General features: G+C 38.4%; 1 protein-coding gene across 3 annotated transcripts in view; it reads right to left on the bottom strand.

Annotated features, from left to right (window-relative positions):
- LOC117434887 (DENN domain-containing protein 2B-like) overlaps positions 1-23,193 on the bottom strand; it is a 66,097-nt gene that overhangs the window by 11,619 nt on the left and 31,285 nt on the right. For all 3 annotated transcript variants that reach the window (XM_034057568.3, XM_034057567.3, XM_059003346.1), the window contains 12 exons: positions 19,308-20,546; positions 16,630-16,775; positions 10,731-10,867; positions 9,864-10,076; positions 8,160-8,250; positions 7,508-7,552; positions 6,041-6,225; positions 4,726-4,835; positions 4,544-4,613; positions 2,544-2,621; positions 1,305-1,445; positions 948-1,096 (listed from right to left, as the gene is read on the bottom strand). In XM_034057568.3, coding sequence (XP_033913459.1) covers positions 948-1,096; positions 1,305-1,445; positions 2,544-2,621; positions 4,544-4,613; positions 4,726-4,835; positions 6,041-6,225; positions 7,508-7,552; positions 8,160-8,250; positions 9,864-10,076; positions 10,731-10,867; positions 16,630-16,775; positions 19,308-20,546 — 2,604 coding nt within the window. The remainder of the gene's footprint in view (positions 1-947; positions 1,097-1,304; positions 1,446-2,543; positions 2,622-4,543; positions 4,614-4,725; positions 4,836-6,040; positions 6,226-7,507; positions 7,553-8,159; positions 8,251-9,863; positions 10,077-10,730; positions 10,868-16,629; positions 16,776-19,307; positions 20,547-23,193) is intronic.

Genomic DNA, 23,193 nt, shown 5'->3' on the forward strand with positions numbered 1-23,193 from the left:
TGTGTTATTTTCTAGTGACAAGCGTGCTTGAGATACCAGTGGTTATTATGAGTTAATATGTCCATGCCTGGTAAGGAGTCCCATACGATTGACAATTCAATGACCTTCTATATCTAGTACAGCTCTGACCTTCAAAGAGGACTCAGTAACCTAAATGTGTAATGTTTATTACACCAGTAGCTCCATTTGTGCAATGTGAAAAATACCAAGGCCAGGAGACTTTGTTTGGATATGCCAAATACCCAGCAGTGTGTTATCAATTACCTTTCACGACCGTGACTGACCTCAACACATGGACAGTATTGCTCAACAGAACAAATGGTTCTTTAATACACCATGCATTTACAGTAAAGAAGGCTTTTCTGAACGCAGCTGGGAAATATTCCCTTTTCTACCAAATTGGATTAAGCTTTCTGTAGTCTAACAAAAACAGTTTTAATTACACATCCACAAAGTTGAAAAACAAGTCATTAGTCATAGCTGCTGATATTCCACAAAAAAAATAAAAAAAATAATTCATAGGCTCTGGTAAGGTGGAGCAGTGGGAGTAGTCAGTACCCATTATATAGGGCATGTTGCAGTAAAATGAATGCTTTTCTTTTACATTAGTACCGATATTGTGTGGACGCCCATGTGCTACTGAAACAAGCTATGATGTTAAAATGTGGCTATTGAGGGTCGTGCTCTGGACTTATAACTGGCAACAGCTGCCAATAATGCTCATTATAATATGCAGGGTGACACTACATTAAATTCTACACTCGCATATTTTGTGTAAAAGTTCAAATCTCTATTCTATCCGTACAAGTTCCAGAAAGCAGACAAAAACACCACACAAAACCTCAAAACATCTTTAATTATATTTCTTGCATTTATGTTTTCAAATAATCAGTGGATGAAAAAATCGATCTGCTCTAAAATATCAGTGGTACTTATGCATACAGTACCTGAGCTTATCTGCAACGAATATGACTCTCCGTTCCAGCAGTAGAGAAGCGAAGACTCTAATAACCTGCCGGACACTCAGGCAGCGAAAGAGACTGTCAAAGTCCACATGCTCCAGTCTAGAGTCCATGGGGCGACGCAGTTCAATAACCTACAACAGGAATTGAACATACTGAAGCATCACAGTGGATAATTCTAAACAGACAAGCAAAATAAAAATAAAACAATGCATTTTACTCATGTAAATCACTGCTTAATCGAATATTGTTAATTACAGTTTTAACCATACAACTAACTGGACACAGAAACTTCACAGCCTGTAGGCATGCAGATAACAGGGTTGTCTAAGACTGACTGACCTCGTTTCCAGCTCCAGGTAAGAAGGTCTTGACTTTGATGGTTTTCCCCGGCGCAGGGAAAGGGGACTCCATCAAACTCCTCATGAACGGATAGACCAGGGCAGCAGAAACCTCTCTCCGCCTCTCCACCTCGTCCAGGATCTATCCAATCACAGGTCAACATTGCCAATGATAAGTGTTCATTGTGCATTTGTTATATTTCACTGATACATACATTGTGATGCATTTAAAAGTGCATTCTTGTTTTATTAGCAAATATGTTTTCTAAACATATTCATGGGCTTTCATCATTATAATTGTAAATTGCAGTCGTGCATTTTAGAAAAATGATCCTGCTTATCTTTAGAACAGTTCACAGTTGCACAAGTAAATGTTACCCTCTGACTTCTCTCCAAGTCTTAAAAATAGGACTAAATGAGATTCCACATGAAAACACAAGGACCCGTCTCATTAACAGACTGTATAATGAACATGTTTATCCTCTGCTAATGAAATCCATGTCCTAACTTGACATCCTGTAACCAGTTAGTAATGGTCCATATGGTCCTCTCATTAGCCAGACCCTCTATTTTATCTTTTATACTCCTGAAATTCAGTGGAGCAGGAGATTCATTAGTTGCTTATTAACATCAAACATCACACCATAACTTCTCGATTTTATCTAAATCAACCATCACTTTCTGATTATTCTGTCCTTGGAGCAAGCACCTTTCTCCCCCCCCCCCCCCCCCCCAAAACGATCACAAACAATCCATTATGGGCTATTTAAGAAACCCCACACTGATACGATTCATTTACAACACATTGCTCTGTAAAGTTCCACAATGAGCACACATGGATAAAAGCTGCTGATAAAAAACCTGCAATGATGATATCACTCAAGAAACCGCTTCTGGAACATACACCAAAAACTAAAACCATGGATCAGTGGTTATCCAGCTTAAGGGATATGTGAACTGTAAGAGTAGAAGTTTATTTTAATTTTCACTAATTAGACTATTTTGATGGAGGAAAATAATGGACAGTAAATCCAGTTTGAATATTAACTACAGTATTTGTATTTTTCTAAACACCTAAAAACTACTCGGCTTTTACTGCTCTGCTTAGACTCTGCAGGTGAGCCCCACCCTTTCATTGAGTTCCAACTCCTTTCATCTTTATACCTAAACAAGGCTTTCATGTTGCCCTTAGTTGCCAGCGACTCACATCACAATACGCTTTGTGAAAGCATTACCTCACCTTGGAAAACAAGTCGAAACACCCAAGTCGGCTGATGACACAGTACACTTCGGGCAAGCGAGGGCCTTTTCCACTTGGCTATGAAAGGGAAATGAAATCACATTCAACATACTGCTAAAGCATAAGCAAACAAGTTTATCAGGTGAAAAACAACGGCTCAGCCCACATTAAAAATGAAAATTAATAAGCAAGCTATTGAACTCATGTTTAATATTAATGAAATGTTAATATATGTTCTGTACACAATCAACACATCTTTTTTATTCATAAATAATAGAACAAATGCCCAAAGCAAGCCTGTCAAGTTTATACGTATATCATGGTGCATATGTTTATACAGTCTCTTTGACCTGATCAGTTTGACTATACATCAATTTCAAGTTTTTCAGATGAACCTTATGTGGTTATTTGGGCACTGAGCAACCCCTCTGAGCATGGGGACTAGCTTGTATAACTGATTGTCAGGAAAACACTTTTGTGCTGCAGGACTAATAAAAATAAGCAGATAACAACAGTATACTATGGGGAAGAGCATTGTATTACATCACTTTGTTTCATAAGGGTGCATTCTGGCTTCTAAATGTAACAAAACCAGTGCTCAATAGCACCCCCTTTGACGCAAGCAGTCTCCTGGCTTCAGTTTCATTGCTTATAAACTTTGGATATGACTTACTACTGTCTCTGGAGAGTTAACAGATAGATGCTTCAGATTATGAATCCCCTGCAGGTGCGTGCCTCGTTGTATTTAATGAACAGCAAAGAATTTCTGCTAACTAAACCCACATGAATCTATTCATGGATCAAACTTGCTTATTGTTTCTCTCCAGCGCGGTGAAAAGAAACGTCTTTTTTGTCCATATTAGGTATGAAACTGTTTCTAAAATGAGTGATTTTAGTATGCAAGTATGCAGAGTTTGGTTAAAATCACAGCGAGAAATCTAAAAGGAATGTCGACAGAATGCCAGGTCTTGGACTACCACCAGCCAAGGAGCTGCTTAAGCTGTGCGCCACAGAAAACACACTGTACACGTCTCAGGACCTCTGTATGTTCAGAACTACAGCTACTTCATGTTATCACACTGAGCTTTAAGGGTCACATTTTCAAAGTGTTCACTCCAGTCATTAATTAACACAACCAAATAGGGAATTACTGCAGCTCAAAAGTCTCTGAAGTACTCTCAAGTTGTTGGTTTCTCAGTTTTGTAACATTTTGTTCTTTTCAAATGTGTTATGGCAGGTGTTCGTTTATTTATTTTTTGTCCAACCTCTACGTAAAGGTATACAAGCTGACCCCTGGCACAATCCGCCTTATAAATATGAGACAGTAACATATACTGTAGAAAGCTAAGACAGAACTTCCTTGAAAATGTTTGGGTTTGCAAGCGTTTTTCTGTGGCATATCTAATGTATTGTACTTTTTTATTCAAACTTGGCATCCATCAAGGCCAGAAAGCTGAACTTTAAACGAAGGAGAAGCCAGTGTCAAGGCAGCATTTACCCGTTTCCCTGATGACAAGTAATTGCGTAAACATTTCATATCTCCCAAAAAATGCCTGATTCTAAAGAAGTATGTTTGTTTTAATTCTAAATGTAACCACGGTAACTGGTGACACAAGGTTTGTAAAGTTTTGGTTTGTTGTACAACTGGGAATTCAGCCAGTGTCGTCATTGTTATTAAACCGGTTCCATAAAAAGCAAGAAAAAACTAAAACAAGACTAGCTCAATTGATCTGTGGACTAATCCAATTAAATATGGCTCTGACCAAGGTTTTATAATCCATTTTCTTACCTATTATTAGCACTAGCAAGATTATCACTGGTCCCATTTTCATCTGCAAAAGTGTTAGTGTTGCACTAGTGTTTTATTATAAAATCTGCATATCTAAAACATACTATTTATTTTAATAAAGCTAATAAGAGGTAAACCCATTTAAATAATTACTCCTTTAAAACAATGCTAATGCTGATGAATTACAAAAAAGGAAATGTATTAAACTAACCAGCAGTCTTCTGCAGTATCCAAATCTTCTGCTTCCATCTTCTCCAGTCAGCATAAATGAAAAGGTTTCGCTGCATTCAAAATAATAATAATTGCATGTATGTTATTTCAAGTCAAGTTGTGTTATGTCCCTAGCTTTACATGGCATGGGTCAGAGTGGAAGATTTTAGAACGAGAGTTCACCTGCTGTACTCCAACACTGGGGTCCAGTCCTTGACATCAGGGAAACAGAATTGTGGGATAGCTTTCAGGCGCCCCTCAGCCTCCCTCATCTGTTTGGTCGGCCTCTCTAGCTGTGAGAAGAGGTTCCAGTCAACTTCATTCTCAATTTCTCTGCACTCTTTATGGATACAGGGAACCTTGTACTAAACACCACTTACTCTATAGTGCCTAGAGAAATGGAGATTTTCATTTGCTTAAAAAGCATTTTGTGTAGCCAAACCTCTTGTTTTAGATGCATACTTTTTTGTTAGTATTGGAGACTAGCTCTTACATGTTGAAACCATAGCTTTTTTGTAACCCAAACTTTGACATGCTAAAATATATACATGTTGACTAGGAAAAGGGAAAGGAAAATTGTTTTAAAACTGCACTAAGTTAACTTTAAAAGAGAATAGAGTGAAAATAAATAGCATGCTATAGCTAAATGACAGACACTGAATGAAAATAAAGTCAGTGACCTAAACTTAACACAAACTTTTAATTTAGGTCCCTAAAATTCTACTGAATCCTCAGTGAAACAAAACAAACAGTCTTGGAAAGCAATTGAAGGAAAATGATACTCCATGCGGTCTCCAGTACAACGAGCTGTGCTGTAGAAATGCATGATTTAGAGGTGGTGGGTTATGAGAAATAAACTGGGCAACAACAGGCCTGCAAATCTAAAGTCCCTTGGTATGCTGGCTATCCAACAACCTATCAGTCCATGCTTCCATTAAATTGCTTCCCAAGGTGAAGCTTTCATCCACGATGACTGCTTCTTGTATATGTAGGGGTCACATTAGCCCACATTACATTCTACCATAATGTTTTTGTGTTTCAAAATTAGTAATCTAAAAAAAAAAAGACTTGGCCCTGGTCCCTTCTAAAGATGATTAACAAGACCCCTCTGTTTGCATACTGGTACCAGATTACAATAAAAATATTAACAGTCTTAAAACCATGGTTTGATTGGCTCTTTGTATTAAACATTGCCAAGAGAAGTGTTATAATATAACAGTATACACTATTGCCCACAAGCTTCCTTGGTTTATCCACTTCTTTTCCTCTTATTTCAAGCCCACATCTCCTAGGCTTCTCTTTGGCAGGGATATGACAGCTAGAATATTTTCATACCCAAGGGAACACCCCTTTGTAAACAAACATAAATAGGCTTTTTAATTTTTTTAAGTAAATACAAAATTAACTATCACAGCAACGATTTTCTTACTTCTCAATAACCCAGCCAGCCCAAGTCTATTCACAACACACTGGCCCACCATCTTCACCGCTCCTGTACCTTTGGGAACTGGTATGTTACGTCAGGGATGTAGGAGTTCTTGGAGGGTTTCTTCTTCAGGGACACCACAACAAAATACTCAAACAGCTCCCGCTCCTGCCATTGAATCAGCTCCAGCTCCAGGGTCCTGTAACTGGGAGCCCGTCTGAGCATGGACTGGAGGTGGAGCAAGCGCTGCGTGTGAGCTGCAGAAGGAACAACACCGAGACAGTGGGAGGGGGTTACACAGGGAAGTCAATGGGCTCGGGTGTTTACACAGCTCCCCATGGTGCCCCTGACTGGCACGATGGCCACAGGAGTGGAACTAGACTTCCACTTCCATTTGTGTAAAAAAGCTTCGGCAAGAAGCCTATCTGTTTAAGATTATTGACACTGACTTGTTTTTCAAATGCTACAATTATATGGTGGCATCAAACTGTTAGGTTAGTACATTATTAGATTTATGCTTTATAGTTGAATGGATAGCACCTTAGAACATCAATTACCAATACCACCTTCAGCCATACTCGTATAATACCACCTTAAAACACAAATTACCAATACCACCTTCAGCCATACTCGTATAATACCACCTTAAAACACAAATTACCAATACCACCTTAAAACACAAATTACCAATACCACCTTCAGCCATACTCGTATAATACCACCTTAAATCGCCTGTGAGCTGAAGCTATCATGTGTATTAGTTTAAACAGATTTAGTAATCTGTGTTTTAGGGTTTGGTTTTAAATACTGCTGGAAGCAAGAAAAACAAAATGACATAAAAACGATTCTCGCTTGTTTTCATTTTTTGTAAATCTGTAAAGTTTAAATTAAGTAGCTACCCAGTGATTCATCCTTGAAGCTATTCCATTAACACGCTAGCAGTATCAGTCTGATAAACTGAAATGCAATGACAAAGTAAATTTGAGTGTACTACAGTACTTTTCTTTTCAATATATTTCTAATAAACTAAGAAAGCATTTTTGTTTGGAACCTTTAAGCGGGGAGTTTAATTCAGTTTACCCTGAAACATTAATTTACATATTGTTTGACAGTAAATAGATAGAAATATGGACTACTGAATATTCAAATAATTATCCAGCTAGTGGTGTGTTGTAATGCACCTCTTCATTTATATTTTTATAGTAATATTTTTATTAGTTCTGTTGTCAAGGGACTGAGAGATCAGTTTTCATAATGCATACTAAAATGTCATGTGAAATTCACCCTAAAAGCAACATTTCACATGATATAGTAAGTAGGATAGAACAGTAGTAAAACAGTTCTTCTGTCCTGGTTTAATGGGCTTTCAGATCTTAAGACATAGCTAGCATGCAAACCTGTCATAAATGTATATATGGTCTGCATATTCCATAGACAAAACAAGATTCCAGTTTCTCAAAGAGACAGCAGTACAGTGCAGTGGGGTGCCAAGCCATCTCTCTGGAGACTTAGGCATGACTGTGGTGAGCGACCTCTCACCTTTGAACCTGTCATCAGAGTCGCTCTCACTCTCACTGTTCTCATCTGCAAAACACATACAAACAAGAGTGAGAAACACACACAGCACTAGGCAAAGTTGCTTTACCTATCATCCACAAGCAGTATTTGTATTATCTGTTAGATTTATGTTTAGAAGAAAATCCATACACTCTCATGTAAATGTAAGCAAAATCTTCAAAAACAAATGTCTGTTTAATTGAATACATTGGAACCATTTTACAGTATATCTGTTTTTATTATTATTATTATTATTATTATTATTATTATTATTATTATTATTATTATTATTATTATTACTATTATTATTATTATTATTATTTGTTTATTTAGCAGACACCTTTATCCAAGGCGACTTACAGAGACTAGGGTGTGTGAACTATGCATCAGCTGCAGTCACTTACAACTACGTCTCACCCGAAAGACGGAGCACAAGGAGGTTAAGTGACTTGCTCAGGGTCACACAATGAGTCAGTGGCTGAGGTGGGATTTGAACCTGGGACCTCCTGGTTACAAGCCCTTTTCTTTAACCACCGGACCACACAGCCTCCATACATACACTAGCATTATTTAAGTATCTTTGTACTAGAATCTACATTGTTGTGGCAATTTATTTTGATAAAAAGGACAATACCTCGCAATGTTTCGATATTGGACATTGAAAGTTTCTTCAGCCTTTTCTTCCCCCGTTTCGCACTGTAGATATTATTAATCCTTTGGACAAGCTGCAATGAAATGCACAAAATTTTAAAAAGGCAGCGTTAAACTGGAAAGCAAATATGACAGCCTGTTAAGCCATGCTTAGGGAAGCAGCTAATGAGTTTGATAGAAAGAATTGATATGAAATAAGATATAACTGTGCAATAAAAACAAAAGGAGAAAATCAGAGAGAAGTTGTAACAGACTGTCTACAACAATAAGATATTTGAAATGTGGACAGCTTAGTTGACATCCAAAATAGTAAAGATTTAATTGGCTTGTCCTCAATATGGTTGATAATATCCATTATCTTTTTGCATGCGGTTTCAGATTAATAAGTATGTTTCATTAAATCACATTCCCTCTGAAGTATAACACATAATGCTGGTGCAATGTTGGTCTTTTTTGCTGGTATGCTACAGTACAAGGTTTATATTTACTATTATAGTGAATAGCACCAGAAAACTAACTATGAGGATGTTGTTTTTAAGCCATGCACAATTCGATATGGACTAGGCTATCCAATCTGTTCCCAGTGGCTCCGAATGCAACCTACAACCGATGGTAAAACCAGCCACTGTTCTTCTCTGCATGAAAAATTAATACATTAAGTGTTTTCAAATTCTTCAAATGTGGTTGTGCATCACAATAAGCCATTCACATGGAAAGAGGGTCCCAAAAGAAACATGCAGTTAAAAATGTTGAGTTCTGAAACTCTAGTGCTATGGAGGTAGGCCTGAAGCTTTTTACTGTTGGTCTGCAAACTGCCTTATGAAAACAAAACAGTCCAGCCATGGGTCAAAGAAGTGACCAAAATAGAAATCTAAATTACTATAAAGCTGAACGAATGCACAACGTTGAAAAAATATTTTAGAACTGCATGTTTCATTAGATCCATACAGGACATTTTTCATCTCAGGTTATTGAGTGTATCATAATCTGGGGTGTACGGAGGCTGTCTGTCTCACATGAGACAGACATTAACTATAGATATTAATTAGAAAATCCCTTGTCAAATTCTGATCAAACTTGAAAAGGACATTCTGTAGGAAGTCATTAAGAACATCAGAATCTGGGATCACATGGAGGCACCATGTCTGTCTGTCATGCTCTCTGTCTGTATGTCACAGTACGTTTTTACATGCATCTAGAGAAGCTATTTAATTGTGAAGTCACATGCAATGAAACTGGACATACTTCAGTACAATCTTTTGAGTGTATTGGAATCTGGGTGTATACAAAGCCATCTATCTGTCTGTATATCATGTCTACATGTAAGAGTATAAAGGTGATCTACAGTACATTTTCACATTACTGTTAGCTCTAATTTAGACTCTACAGTTATGGCCAAAAGTTTTGCATCACCCTATAGAATTAACAGATTTTGCTTCATAAAGTTGAATGAAACCTGCTGAATAATGTTACGCTAATGTGTTGAATTACATTTCATACTCAAACATGAAATACTGTACTACTATTATGGCTTCCGGTAGACTTTTTTGCCATTTATTTTTTGGTAGATTCTTTGATTATATGATGTTAAATAAAATATCTAAATTATGTTCATATAGTTTTTTGGGTTTTTTTATGGCAGGGGGTGACTGTCACTGCCATGCTTGTTGATGGCGGGGTGTGTCACCTTGGGGACCCTCCTGGGCCTGCGTGTGGAGAGCTCGCTGGTGGTGCTCAGGCTGTCCTCGTTCAGCCTGCAGGAGGGTGGGGGCACACTGAGCTGGGGCAGGAGCAGCATGTCATCGTGGCTGTGCCTCTTGGAAAGCCGAGGGAGACGGTGGCTCTTCCTTTCTGAGGGCCCTGGGAGGCGCAGCGACTGACTGCTGGGCTTTGAAGGGAGCTTGAAATGAGACAGTTTCAGATTAATATCAAACTGCTTTTACTAGTGATGAGTTGTGGTGGTGTAAGTTTTGTCAATTCATCTATTCCCCCCTTTATCTTTTGTAGGCCAAGTTAAGTCAACTTACAGTATCCCCATACTATAGGCGCTTAATATGCAGTATTAGTAGAACGGGGTTATTCAAAAAAAATGCTCCCAAACATTATTGATGGCCATGTCACTGTACGTTTGTATCACATTTAACATTATAAAACCCAATGTGGATACATATTTTTTTTTATATCATTACGTTTTAATCTGCTAAGAATTGAATGCATTTTATCCTAAAACTGTTCCTCTAAACTTTTAACAGGTGGCTAAACCACTCAAGAGTTAAAGCATTTTTTAGCACACATGGCACTTGCACCATTCAGGCTAATATATGGGCCTAGGGCTTTAGGACAACCAGCATTGTAAACCTGTGCAACCTCCTATTTACAGTATTTTACTAATTCCTTCCAAGAGAATAGTTGCCTTTTATTACAACTGTCCACAGGAATATCTTTCAGACTTTCTCACTTCCATAGAATAATGCTTTAATTAATAATACAAATAAATACTTCTGGGTCTTGTTTTACAACATGACTGATTATTCTATTAAAAGTGATGAATTACCTGGGGAGGTGTAGTGTACTTCCTGTCCTGAAGAGTCCACATCCTGTGCAGTGAGTTCTCAGATGACAGTTTGGTTTTTCGGCCCAGGGAGCGGCCTTTCAGGTCCACATCCTCGTAAGGATTCTCTTTGGGGGATTCTGAGTGGCGTTTAAGGAGAAAAAAAAAAAACAGACTGCAGGAAAGTTGTTTAAAAGAAATAAATAAAGGAAAAAAAAAGCATGTGAGTGTTTAATAAAAAAAAAAAAAAACTCCTTGGCTTACAGTATGAGTCATGCTGCTGCTAGCAGCTGGAAAAGTTTTGGAATAGACGGCTGGCTGTATTGACCATTAATTCTGGTGTATTTCACAATAGTTACCATCAGGCAACAGCTAAAATAAGAAAATGTATTTTCAAGATGTTGGGATGACCATGAGTCAATGCACTAGCATGTCTGCAGCCAAAGGTTAAGAGGTTTCCTTGGGCTTGACATTGACTAAATTTGTTTGAAAGGAAATTATTTATTTGTATGTGTATTATTATTGTTATTTATTTCTTAGCAGACGCCCTTATCCAGGGCGACTTACAATCGTAAGCAAATACATTTCAAGTATCACAGTACAAGTAATAATACAATTAAGAGCAAGATAAATACAATGACTTTGGTTCAAGAAAGTACAAGTGTGACAAAATACAATTCAATAATACAGCAGATAACAGTGTCAGTGATAGTTACATCAGGATATGAATAAATACAAAATACTACAGATTAAACACTTTGCAGATTACAGTACTCTGAAGTACAGGATTAAATGCAGTAAAATAGGGGGCAGATAAGAGCAAGTAAAGCGCATTTAAGAAAGGGTGATAAGTGTCCCAGGGGAAAAACAGAGGAGTTCTACAGGTGCTGTCTGAAGAGGTGAGTCTTAAGGAGGCGCCGGAATGTGGTCAGGGACTGGGCAGTCCTGACATCTGTAGGAAGGTCATTCCACCACTGCGGAGCAAGGGTGGAGAAGGAGCGGGCTCTGGAGGCAGGGGAGCGTAGCGGAGGTAGAGCCAGTCTTCTAGTGCAGGCGGAGCGGAGAGGTCGAGTGGGGGTGTAGGGAGAGATGAGGGTCTGGAGGTAGCTGGGTGCAGTCTGGTCATGTGTAGGCTAGTACAAGAGTCTTGAACTGGATGCGAGCGGTGATCGGGAGCCAGTAGAGTGAGCGGAGTAGTGGAGTTGCATGGGAGAAGCGAGGCAGAGAGAACACCAGGCGGGCAGCGGAGTTCCGGATGAGCTGGAGCGGACGGGTGGCGGACGCAGGGAGGCCAGCCAGGAGGGAGTTGCAGTAGTTTTAGTGGTTTAATGGAGACTTTGGAACACAAAGCTAATGACTAGGACCCTGTTCACACTTGCATTTTGAGGCGGCCCGCCTTTTCTCATATGTGAACGCTCCAAAAGAAAATAGTCAATTTGTTTTTTTAATATATAACCATAAAATTTCTACTGTGCTACACTGGAAAAAAAATATTAATATTAATAAGAAACATCTGCTACAACCCTTTATTCATTTAAGCAAGCCTTTCACGCATCACAGCTGAAGCTCTAAAATTCATACTATCCTGTAATGAGAAAGACTTGTCCTGGAATCATTTCCGTGGGCTGAAAGCTTCGTCCTGTTTCACTGATGAAAGAATTCTTTTACACAAACCTACCAGCTAAACCAGATTCTGCCCAGCCATGCAGCAGTAACTGCAAACTCTATTAAAGCAGGTCTCTATTATAGTAGTTCTTCCACGATTATTTTTTCACCTAGCAACTTACATGTCACAAAATAAAACAAATCTATCCATTTGTTTTTTAAATGATTGCATGTTAAATAATAAAACATGTTGATGGCATATATCATAAAGAAAAAACATATTTCTTATGCTACCTAAAAAAACAACAACACATAACCTCTCAATCTAATATTAACTTGTGCAAAGGAAGGTCCTATAAGGAATCAGGAAAGCGGTTTTCAATATGTAAAAGTGTGACACATGCATACATACATGCATACAAACATACATCCCTGTCGCTGGGGATATTCATCCCCATGGAGAGAAAATAAAAGCTAGAGAGCTAGATCAAAACTGTTTTAGGGAACTTTAAATCTTCCTTTTCTGTTTCAAAATGTTTAGAGCGTTAGAATGTCTTACTTATATCCTGCTGAAACACGTTTTGGAGGTTATATCATTACTGTACAAAATTTACACAATGACCCCTGTAAGCTATATTTGTGCTTATAATATAACTGCATAATAACAGTGCTTGGGGGGAAATTATGTGTTTCTTTTGCAGCCGATGAAGCTGAAAGTAGGTATTAACTGCTCTGGTTACTGCATTCAAAATCATTTTTGGAGACAGCATATTTATTAAGTGTTCTCATTAAACTCTTATATTTTATGCTTTTGCACCTTACAAAATAAACATATTTCTGGCAGGTGTGACAACACAACGCCTGACAAAAAGTACAGTAAGAGTGGTTGTAGAATCTACTGTATTTACATGGCAAGGGAATCGCCATAAAAGAGTCTGGTTTGCATATCTTGATGTGTTGTATTTTTACCACAATTTCAATTATATGACCTGCAGTAGTTTTTCAACATCACTATAAATCTCACTATAAAAAGACTTTCTTCTTAATCTTCAAAACAGGGTTATCTACCAAGTTAATAAACGGAGTAATTGGTGTCCAATGCTCAATGTGTGTTTGGTATTTCTGGTGTATAAATACAAAAGCAAGTTGGTATATTTAAAAACGTTTTCAGTTTCTTTTATTTTAATGTGTGAAATCATTCTGTGTGTTCCTGATGAAGCCACACACCACCTTCTGGAACGAGAAAACCAAAGACAGCTGGACAGTTCCCATTCTACAGTAGCATTGAACCTAGCTGGAATCTATTAATATCATAAAAAAAACAATATGATTCAAGCAACAGCACTACTCAGAACAGTTGGAAGGGCATTTTAAGTTATTTAGTCTTCTGTACCTCTCCACAGAAAGGGGAGTGATATGTTTTTATTAATGCAAGTATGCCCATGAAATATTTAACAATTATTTCTGCTTTGCTTTAATTAGAAGGCCTGGATAACAGCTGCCCTTGAAATGTTTCTACTGGTACATTAGTAGTATTATTTCACTGCACTGGTATTTCATAATGTACTGTATTACAATGGGAATTCACACATAAACACTCTCCACTAATGGTACAGTAATGTAGTTTAAGGGTCTGTTAACTCACAGGGGTTCTGAGTCATAAAATCATACGGGGTAAGTAAGTAGGAATGTGATCAACTGGAGGGGATTACAGGTCATTAGTCAGGAGTTTAATCACAACACACTTATTCAATGCAGCATAGCTGGCACGACCCAATGCAACATGGGCCTGTATGGGCCTCCAATTATTTCAATCCAAAGTATACACCCCAGACTGACCTGGCTGGTTACCTGAGCAAACTAACATGGCACACTACATTTAGATTCAACAAGCTCAAGGAAGAGGGAAATCATTCTACAAAGCACGCACCCGCATCACTTTCATTACACACATTACCAATATAGAAGATTTACTAATCTTCCTGTGCACTTACATTATGTTCAAAAACTTGTGTCCCTCAACTTCAGGACAGTTAAAGAAATGAACACTCACTATGTGTTTGTGTTTTATCATATTACAGATATAAATGCACTAAAGACTCTCAGGCTTAGTAAACCCTGTTTTATTTGAGGTGTTTCTTGTGCTTTCCTAAGAGGTCGTTGGAGATTTGGTCTCCCCTGGCTGGCTACATCACCTCTAGTGGCCTCTATTTCCAATTAATGATTTCAGGATGATTTCCCAATCCTTTTCCTACAGCAAGTGAATCCACATCATAAAACAATTTCCCTGCGTGCCAAGTCATTCATTCAGCAGTTAAAAATGTAAAATATGTGTTGTGTATTTTTATAGTGTCGTGGAGACCGACTTAAAACTTAACAGTCTTTAAAAACAACACTTTTTTTTTACTGTAAAAGCACATACTGTAGCTCTGAGAATTCTGGATTTGGTAAACAGGCTAATTAGAAACATTTTAATCACTTGAGATAAAGGACTAAAAGCAAGTCATAGAATTTTATCATAACGGAAGGACAGCTGTTTATATTACCAATGACATGTATGCGTAACAAAAGGATTAATGAAACATGGATTTTTTTTTCAGATGGCCTGACTGTGGTTATTACCATATATAACTACGCACTCTTTCTCACTCTGGCAGTTATTTTAATCCAAAATTTACAACATGACTTACTAAAGACCAAGTAGGGCTGCATCAAATTAAACAGCAAATGTCACACTTCATTATAAGCAGAACCCCCCCACCCCCCCACCCCCCACCCATCAAGGTTTCTCACTCAGAAGCATTGTGTTATTTATATAACATTTATAATTATGGTAATAGATAAGCACAAAATATGACAAGCAGACATTAGGACAATGGCTTATTTACCATTCACAGTAATATGTCTTAGCTAATAAGCATGAATAAACAGTCAATATTTACCAGGGTTGCCTTATACTGTAAATACTACCCCAATACAGTCACACAAGTTGCCGAAGGGCAGTGGTACATGTTTTCCTGAGTCAGTTTTAACTATTTTCTGTTACTTTAAAGTTGCCCTTGTATTGTAAATATAAGGACTGGAAACTCTGGGCTGACCAAAAGAGTCCCTTCAAACCCACATGGCTTAAGTTTTCAAGTTTCAGCATGATTTAATAAATAACTCCAGTAGAAGGGAGTTTGTTTACCACTGCAAACCACACCATTGTGCACTCGAAAATGATTATGTTCCTAGATCTATTTAACTGATCGGTTTTGGGGGAACATTTTGTTTCATTCCCAAACCATTGTGAAGTTGTATGCATATTTTCAGGTCAACCCAACAAGCCGTTCACAGGCTGTCAGCTACAACATCCAACAATAAGAATCTATATGTGAAGTTCAGGGTCCTGTTTTTTTGTCAGTTTTCAGTAAACAGACCGAACCTTATTAAAACTCTGCCATCATGTCCTCCAAACTACAGTTCTGCTGCCAGAGATAATTGGGCATCTCTATGAAGTAGCCTGAATTGACTCTTAACATAAACAGCAACAAAATAAATCAACTCAGAATCTTTTCATACTTCATTTACTAAAGCCACAACTATTTAGATCAGTCAAAGCAGGCTCTACACACATATAGGGGATGCAATATAGATTTGAACCACAACTGTCAAATTCCACAGAGCCACAGCAAGACAGACACTATATAACCCACATGTGAATCTTGGCAATCACTTTCATGCTGCCCATGGAAACAGTCTGTTACAGTGCATACAGTAGATATATAGATATATATATATAAGGGATTCATTATTAAATACATTTTTCATGCTTGCTAAACGCTATTTCCTTCCAGAAATAAGCAATGGAACTAGATACTGTATACATAAGAACAAGCATTCATAAAGCATAAAATATGTAATGAAAAAGAGAAATAAGTTCCTGTTGGATGGTATACTGAAGAGCGTCCTATACAGTTTCCAAAAGTCATGATTCACAGGCAGGGCTCAAAAAAACACAGACTGGCAAATATATTTGAATACTTACTGTACTTTAACATAACTTCAATGGTTTTATGAGTATTACAGAGCCTAGTTTATTATATTTTGTTGAGTCCATTGTGTGTATGTGCTTTTATATTTATTGCTGTTGGCTGAAAAGTTCCACACACAGTAAATATGCGGTATTTCCCAGCATCTAATTAAAGCTAACAAAGCACGAACACACTCAGCATCAGCTTGAGAGCCCTACTGGCTACTGCTGTGTGTGGCCTGGGCATAAGTACAAACGAAAAATATCAGCATGGAAAATTCTTACCTACAATGTCTTCATAAGCATTCTCTTCTAAAGTGCTCTTGGAACTGAATCGGCTGCGGGTCTCTGGCGAGGCAGAACCATTCTCGGTCGGGGAGGGGGTGTGTGAGGACTGGAGGCTTGAAGCATCTTCAAACTCAAGGGATTTTCTAGTAAACACAAGTAACAAACCGTGCATCATTGAATGGTTTGCTCTTTCTACTTTTAAATCAGCCAGGATGTAGCAATAAATGTTTTATAGCCCGATTCATTTCTGACATCAATAGCTGGTCAATTACATTCAAGAGACCACCTTAGGAGATCAAAAACAAATCGTGAAAAGACAAGCTCTTTAAATTGGTAATTTCTGTTGTTTAAATGAGAAGTCACTGGACTAGATGCTAGCACTAATCAAAGTACTAATTTCAGGCTTACATCTAGGCAATAGACACAGGGAGTAAACCCAAAACCTCCAAACATCGTCTAATCCAACATTATACTGGCCAGCCCTGTGTTTACTGAAGACTTGTAAAATAAATCAATGCATAATACAATGGAAATTTAATTTCAAACTTCTTGCAATTTGATTAGGTTCCTTAGATGATTTATCATAATTCTAAATCAGCAACAATTATAACATTACGTTTTGCTGTTTTAATTAACCAAGATACTGCAGTTGAAAATACTGTTTGTTGTAATCTTTTTCCACCAGTTTATAAAACATTTCTCTCTGGATTTGAAATTAATGGGTTTCCACAAAGCTATTTGGAACTTGTTGAAAAGACTATATGAATTTCAGAATGTTTTACAGCTTTGGACAAGAATTGTCGGCTTCCATTCAGAAAAGTCTGCCTGTTTTGAATTATACAAAAGTTCAACTGGATTGTATTACAGGGTTTATACCTTTGGTTTTATATTTGACTATATCCTTGTTGTAAAATGAAAGGACTTATTTATAGCACCATTATTTTACTTCCTGTCATTGTAGTTGACTTGCTACAGTGCAAGCCACCTTTTCATCATGTCAACAGGGACGCGGGGACATGAAAGCATATAGGGGGCGCCCACATCAGCACGGGCTGAGCCAAGTGAGACAAGCTGCTGTGTGAATGTGCTGCTGTGAGAGTGCAAGACTGTTTGTTGTTTTTGGTGTGGCCCAGGGAATAATTGTCCCAATGAACCGTGCTAAGTCTTTTTTCTTCATTTTCCACCGTACGCTACAGTATTAATTTGGCTTGTGGGACGAGAAATGACAATATTTGTTATAAGGCCAAACACTATAGCACGGTCTCCTAATTATGGCCCCCCGATAACCGCATTATAACGGGGTAGCAATGTACTTTATATATTAAACTGACATAAGACCTAAACTAGGAATTTTCAGATGCTTTAAAAATACCTACAAGGTTATATTTCAAATGGGGTCGCGTTTGATCAAGTGAAGATTGGGCTCTGAAGCTGATTCATTAAAATAAAAGCAGAATCCAGGCAAAATTAACACTGCACAATCAGAGTTACAGTGAAATATAATGATAATATTGTGGACTGTGGATGGGTCTGTAATTGTTGGAATATATTATGCACCTCTAGAAAATGAATGTGCATTACCGGGTCTGGTGTGTATTTTGGAGCGGCGTTATGTAATTAAAATAAGAAAACACAAAAGTCACATGCAGAATAAACATAATAAATATAACGAATAGTAAAAAGTAAACCCTGACCTGTGTCCTTTTCCCTTTGCTACATTCTCAGGCCATTTCTGATGTGGTAAACAAGCCAAACTAAAGAAATAAACTTCTGTCATAAGAAGTCTCAGCAGACATAGAAAGAATTCACTCTTGATTTGAAAAATAAATATTTAACTGCAGTAATTTAGCTTCTTTTGCCACTTCAGCATTCTTGGAGCACATATCAGTGACACATATAGGACTAGATAAATGGTCTTAGGGTCTGAGAATTTACCAAACAACCGAACGCTTTATAGTATTACTGGGTATGAGTCCAAAGTAAACTGAATGGAACTTACATGAAGACATGCATCATTAACCAGCAACATTTGAAAGCATCTTCAAAACATTTTTTCTGCAATTTCCTTAGTTAATGAGCACCCCCCCTTTAAAAAAAAAAAAAAAAAGAAAAAAGGCCAAAATATCTCGCTACTTAATTGCAGCAGTAAAAAAAAACAACACACTACTGTTAAACATATACAGTAAACCCATCTTACATATTTACCTGGTAATGCTAACCACAATGCATTGTGCTCCAGACATGCCCCTGCCAAATGAAGATCCTGAAGAGACTTGTGAAATGCAAATATAGGGATTGTCTTTCTATTTCTCATGATCCCAGGATTGTTTATTTGAGGCACAGAAAAAAAGGCAAGCGAAGTTTCATTTAGAGATGTTGTTTTAAATAAGTGTATTATATCCTTCCTTGATATGAGAACGTTAGAAAAAGAGGAAGACCATGTTAATTTCTTTGGTTTAGCTACCTTCCCGGAATGTGAGGTAATCCACATCATTCTTCAATAGGGTGAATTAATGAAAGTAAAAGTGGCAGTTTTATGTGCCTAACATGTTGTATTCAAATTAGCCATGTACTAAAGTGAAATGTATATAGAATTGCAAGTTCTTTTATTGATAGGCTGCAAAACATCTCTCTTGGGCCGTGTATGCAATATGAAGACATTCAAAGACTCTTACCTGTTCTGTACCTTCCTGTGGAAGATGCTCTTTTTCTTCTGTCTCCTGGTGACAGGTGGTGCTGGAGTTGATGGAAGTGGGGGAGGGGATGCAGAGGTTGGGGTGGGAGGTAGTCCATTGCTAGGCGTGCTTTTGTGGTTCCTGTCAGCTTCGTACTCAAAGGTGCGTTTGGGTTTGGGTACAGGGTTTACTGAAATGTTGTCAGGATTTTCGGGAAGCAGTTCAGGACAATAGGAGCTTTCAGAACTCACACTGAACCTTTGCTTCATTTTAGAAACCTTGTCAGTCCCGGGGGTAGAATCTGGTTCCGTTACCACAGAACTGAAGCTGCCCCTTTTGCTGTTGCACACGCTTCCGGCATCATCTGGGGAGCCTATAGTGAAGGAATTATTTCGCACCTTGTCCGCTCCATAGCAATTGCTGAGGAACTGAGGAGGACCTCGACTGGGGCTGTCCTTCAGTGCCTGCTCGATTTTCTGTATCCTGTTCAGCACAGCTGAAGTCTCCTTCCTTGAGTTTGAGCGGAGGAAAGCACTCGCCGGCTCGATCTTACTCAGTCTCTTTTCGAACCTGGGGAGAGGCTCTTTATCCAATGCCTCCTCTTCTTCAGTCTCAGGGTAAGAGCACTCAGAGAACGTTCTGCTCATTCTCCTGACTCCCTTGAAGTCAAAGGTCTTCTCGCTGCAAGGGGAGGGCAGCAGGCTCGGACAAACCTCGTTGCCAACTCGATCTCCAAGCGGTCTCTTGTCCAGACAGAGGCTCATCCTAGCAGGAGTTGCCTTCCTGCACTCCCATTCAGAAATTTTCTTCCGGATGCCCAGGGACTGAGAACAAACACTGCTCCTGCTCAGGGAGAGACTCCTGTGGTTTGAGGCAGGTCCCAAGCACAGCGTGCTCCAGCCAAGCTGGTTGCTGCTTACTCCATCACTGGCCGGGCCCTCCTGATGGTTCTCCTTCTGGTCCTTGCCTCCTCCCAGAGGTTTATAAAGTGATAGCTTTGTGTCCAAGCAGCCAATGCTGACAGATTTCAGGAGTCTGTTTTGGGAGTCGATGTCAGAGGGCAGCGTGGAGCCACTCCTCAGGGTTGAGGCTCTATTGCTCCAGTTCTTGAGACTTAGAAGCTTAGAGTCTGACGCCTTGGCATACCTTCCCTTCCAGCAGGGCTCATCACTATCGCTCAGAGGGTGTGCAGGACCTTTCACCGGGGAAGAAATAGGGGGTGGAGACGCTGACTGGCACCTGGAGAGAGAAGGAAAAAAAAAAATAACTTAAATGATATGTTGTTTTTTTTGTTCCGTGTAGCTTCTGAAATGAAACTGGTTCTTAAACATTAGGTCTAATAAAATAATAATGCAACAGGGAGTACTGTGCAAACATTTCTAACACTACTCCCAAACATTATAAATTCTACAAAGCCAATAAGTGTATGATTGCTGGTACATTACACACCTTTTGAAGCACACCGGCTGACTTCTTTACAGCTGTAAGAAATCCTGCTGAAGTTACGGTACAAAGTTTTAAGAAACGCATGCAAAAACACTTCATTTTAGATGGAAAACGCAAGGTCTATTTTCTAAAACAGCCTGTGGAAATCTGACAAGCTGTTGGGTTTAATTGTCTTTAAGTTCACCATAAACAGAAAAGTACAGTATAATATGCATGTTTTTATCACTGTATTGCAATTACAATTAGCTGAACATGATTATGTAATCACAGTACAATACCTTCAATTGACCAACTCTAGGCTGCATTCTTTGACCTCCTTAGCAGTACTATACCGGTATTCTTTTTCTTCCAAGCTGGGAAGCAGAGTGAATTACTTCACTATCTGTGGTACGGAATAACCTGCAGTCATGTCACAAACTGCACTAGGGCTTTTTCCCATGTTTACCAGGCAGGTTACCTAATGTCCTGTTGTTCATTTCAACCTGACGTAGCTTTCCAGAATACGCAAGTTCCCAACACTGCCTGTTTTCAGTGCTGCGAAGAGGAGCACTGTTGTGAAATCTAAGCCACAGGATCATTGAATCATGACACTCTGACGTTACAATTAGGTGCAGTTCGGGAAACAAAAGAAAACTGGAATGAAGCACAGGCAGTGATTCAGTGGACAGGTTGAGGCAAATAAAACTCTTACAGTACACTCTTTCAAATACCCACTTCCCTTTTAACTGGAAACAGTTTGGTTACTTGTGAATATATTTCCAATCTTGACTGACAGCCTCAGATTTCAGAACTCTGCACCACATTCATCAGTGTTCTGTACCCACTACATGTCACTCCAATGATTGGTCCATAGACCTTGCCGCTTATGTGAGCATTTTCATTTACTGTACAAAGTTGAAGTTATGTATGAAAAAATATATAATTGCATAGTACAAGGATGGAAATAAGATTACTATTGCATAGCAGTTCCACGCATTCCAGGTTTTACTACAAGCTTGAATAGCCTCAGTGTATAGGTAACAAGCTCAGGTGTGTCTTATTAAAATCATAGTAAAACCAAGAATGGATCAAACTGCTATGCAATGGGTGCCTTATTTCCATCCTTGTAGTATTTTGCATGTTGATACTAAGCAACGTGAAATATATATATACAGACGATTTGAACAATGGTCAGAATTTGGTTCAGTTTGCAACAAGCATAGCACAGCAGAAAAAAAAAAAACATTCAAAATAAAGGACACACATTTAACCAAACAATGTTTTTTGACCCCAAACCAATCTGAGACATATTTGTTAAGTGATTCATATTGTTTCCTTAAAATCTGTCAACGATACAGGTATGTCTGGCCTTGCGTACTATTGGAGAATGCCTTTGACACTGCCACAGAAAAACAGTTCTCATGACCAACTGTAATTTGAAATCAATGCTTGAACTTTAAAATTCCATACAATTTCTGTTGCCTTTTAAAAAAGGAAACAGTAATAACCACTCCTGATCATATTTGAAAAATATTATATTTTAAATAACAAACGGCATACTGTATGTCATCACAATCACACACTAACATACTGTCCTTACCTTGTAACTTATCAATAGTGTACCTCATCTTTACTAGGTACTGCCCACAGCGTTCTACATATTTAGGACTTGGCAGATCTAGGCTCAAGTCCAACAACTACACCGTTAATTACATCTGAAAACTGTAATCAGCTAGCCAGCAGCATATGCCCTATACTCTGATAATTAAAAAAAAATGTAGACAGATTTTCAATGCTTATGTAAAACAATTTTAATGAAAATATTCATGACTAGTTTATCTACAGTAGTAGCACATTTTAAGATTCCTGAAGTTTCACCAACACAAACACTCTTGTTTGCAGTTTTATTCTTGATAAATTTACATTTGGTTCAACATAAAAAAAACAGCATGACCTCCATAAGGACTGTGAAGTTTATTCAAGCAACAGAAGTTGGAGTGACTTGTGCAATTTATTAACTTTAAGCTATGCATGATTCCGGAATGAGCACAATGACCCTCATTTTTTCCGAAACCAATCATTCAAGCCATCTGCCTAATTATCCTCTGCACGAAGAAGGTTCTGGTATTCCTGCTTTCCCTGTGTTTCAATGAAGTACCTTTGCAACGGCCCCTGCTGGGGGACTGTGGCACTGCTGCCAACCTTCCTTGGAGGTGGCTGATGTACAGACCTCCGCTCTAGAGCTGGTTTATGGGAACGAAGCTGGGCCCTGGGTCAAATCAAAGTTACTAAGCGCATAACAAACCCTTTGCCATTATCCTGTAAAAAAATAATTTCAATTACCCTAAATAATCTTATAAAGTGCTTTCAACACGCAAGCATGCAAGACAAAACCAGCAGTTAAAGATGTCCCTGCATGTTATACTGCAGCACAAGACCGAACAAACTACAAGCCCCGGGA

The sequence above is a fragment of the Acipenser ruthenus genome, chromosome 28 (genome assembly GCF_902713425.1).
Source record: "Acipenser ruthenus chromosome 28, fAciRut3.2 maternal haplotype, whole genome shotgun sequence".
NCBI lineage: Eukaryota > Metazoa > Chordata > Actinopteri > Acipenseriformes > Acipenseridae > Acipenser > Acipenser ruthenus.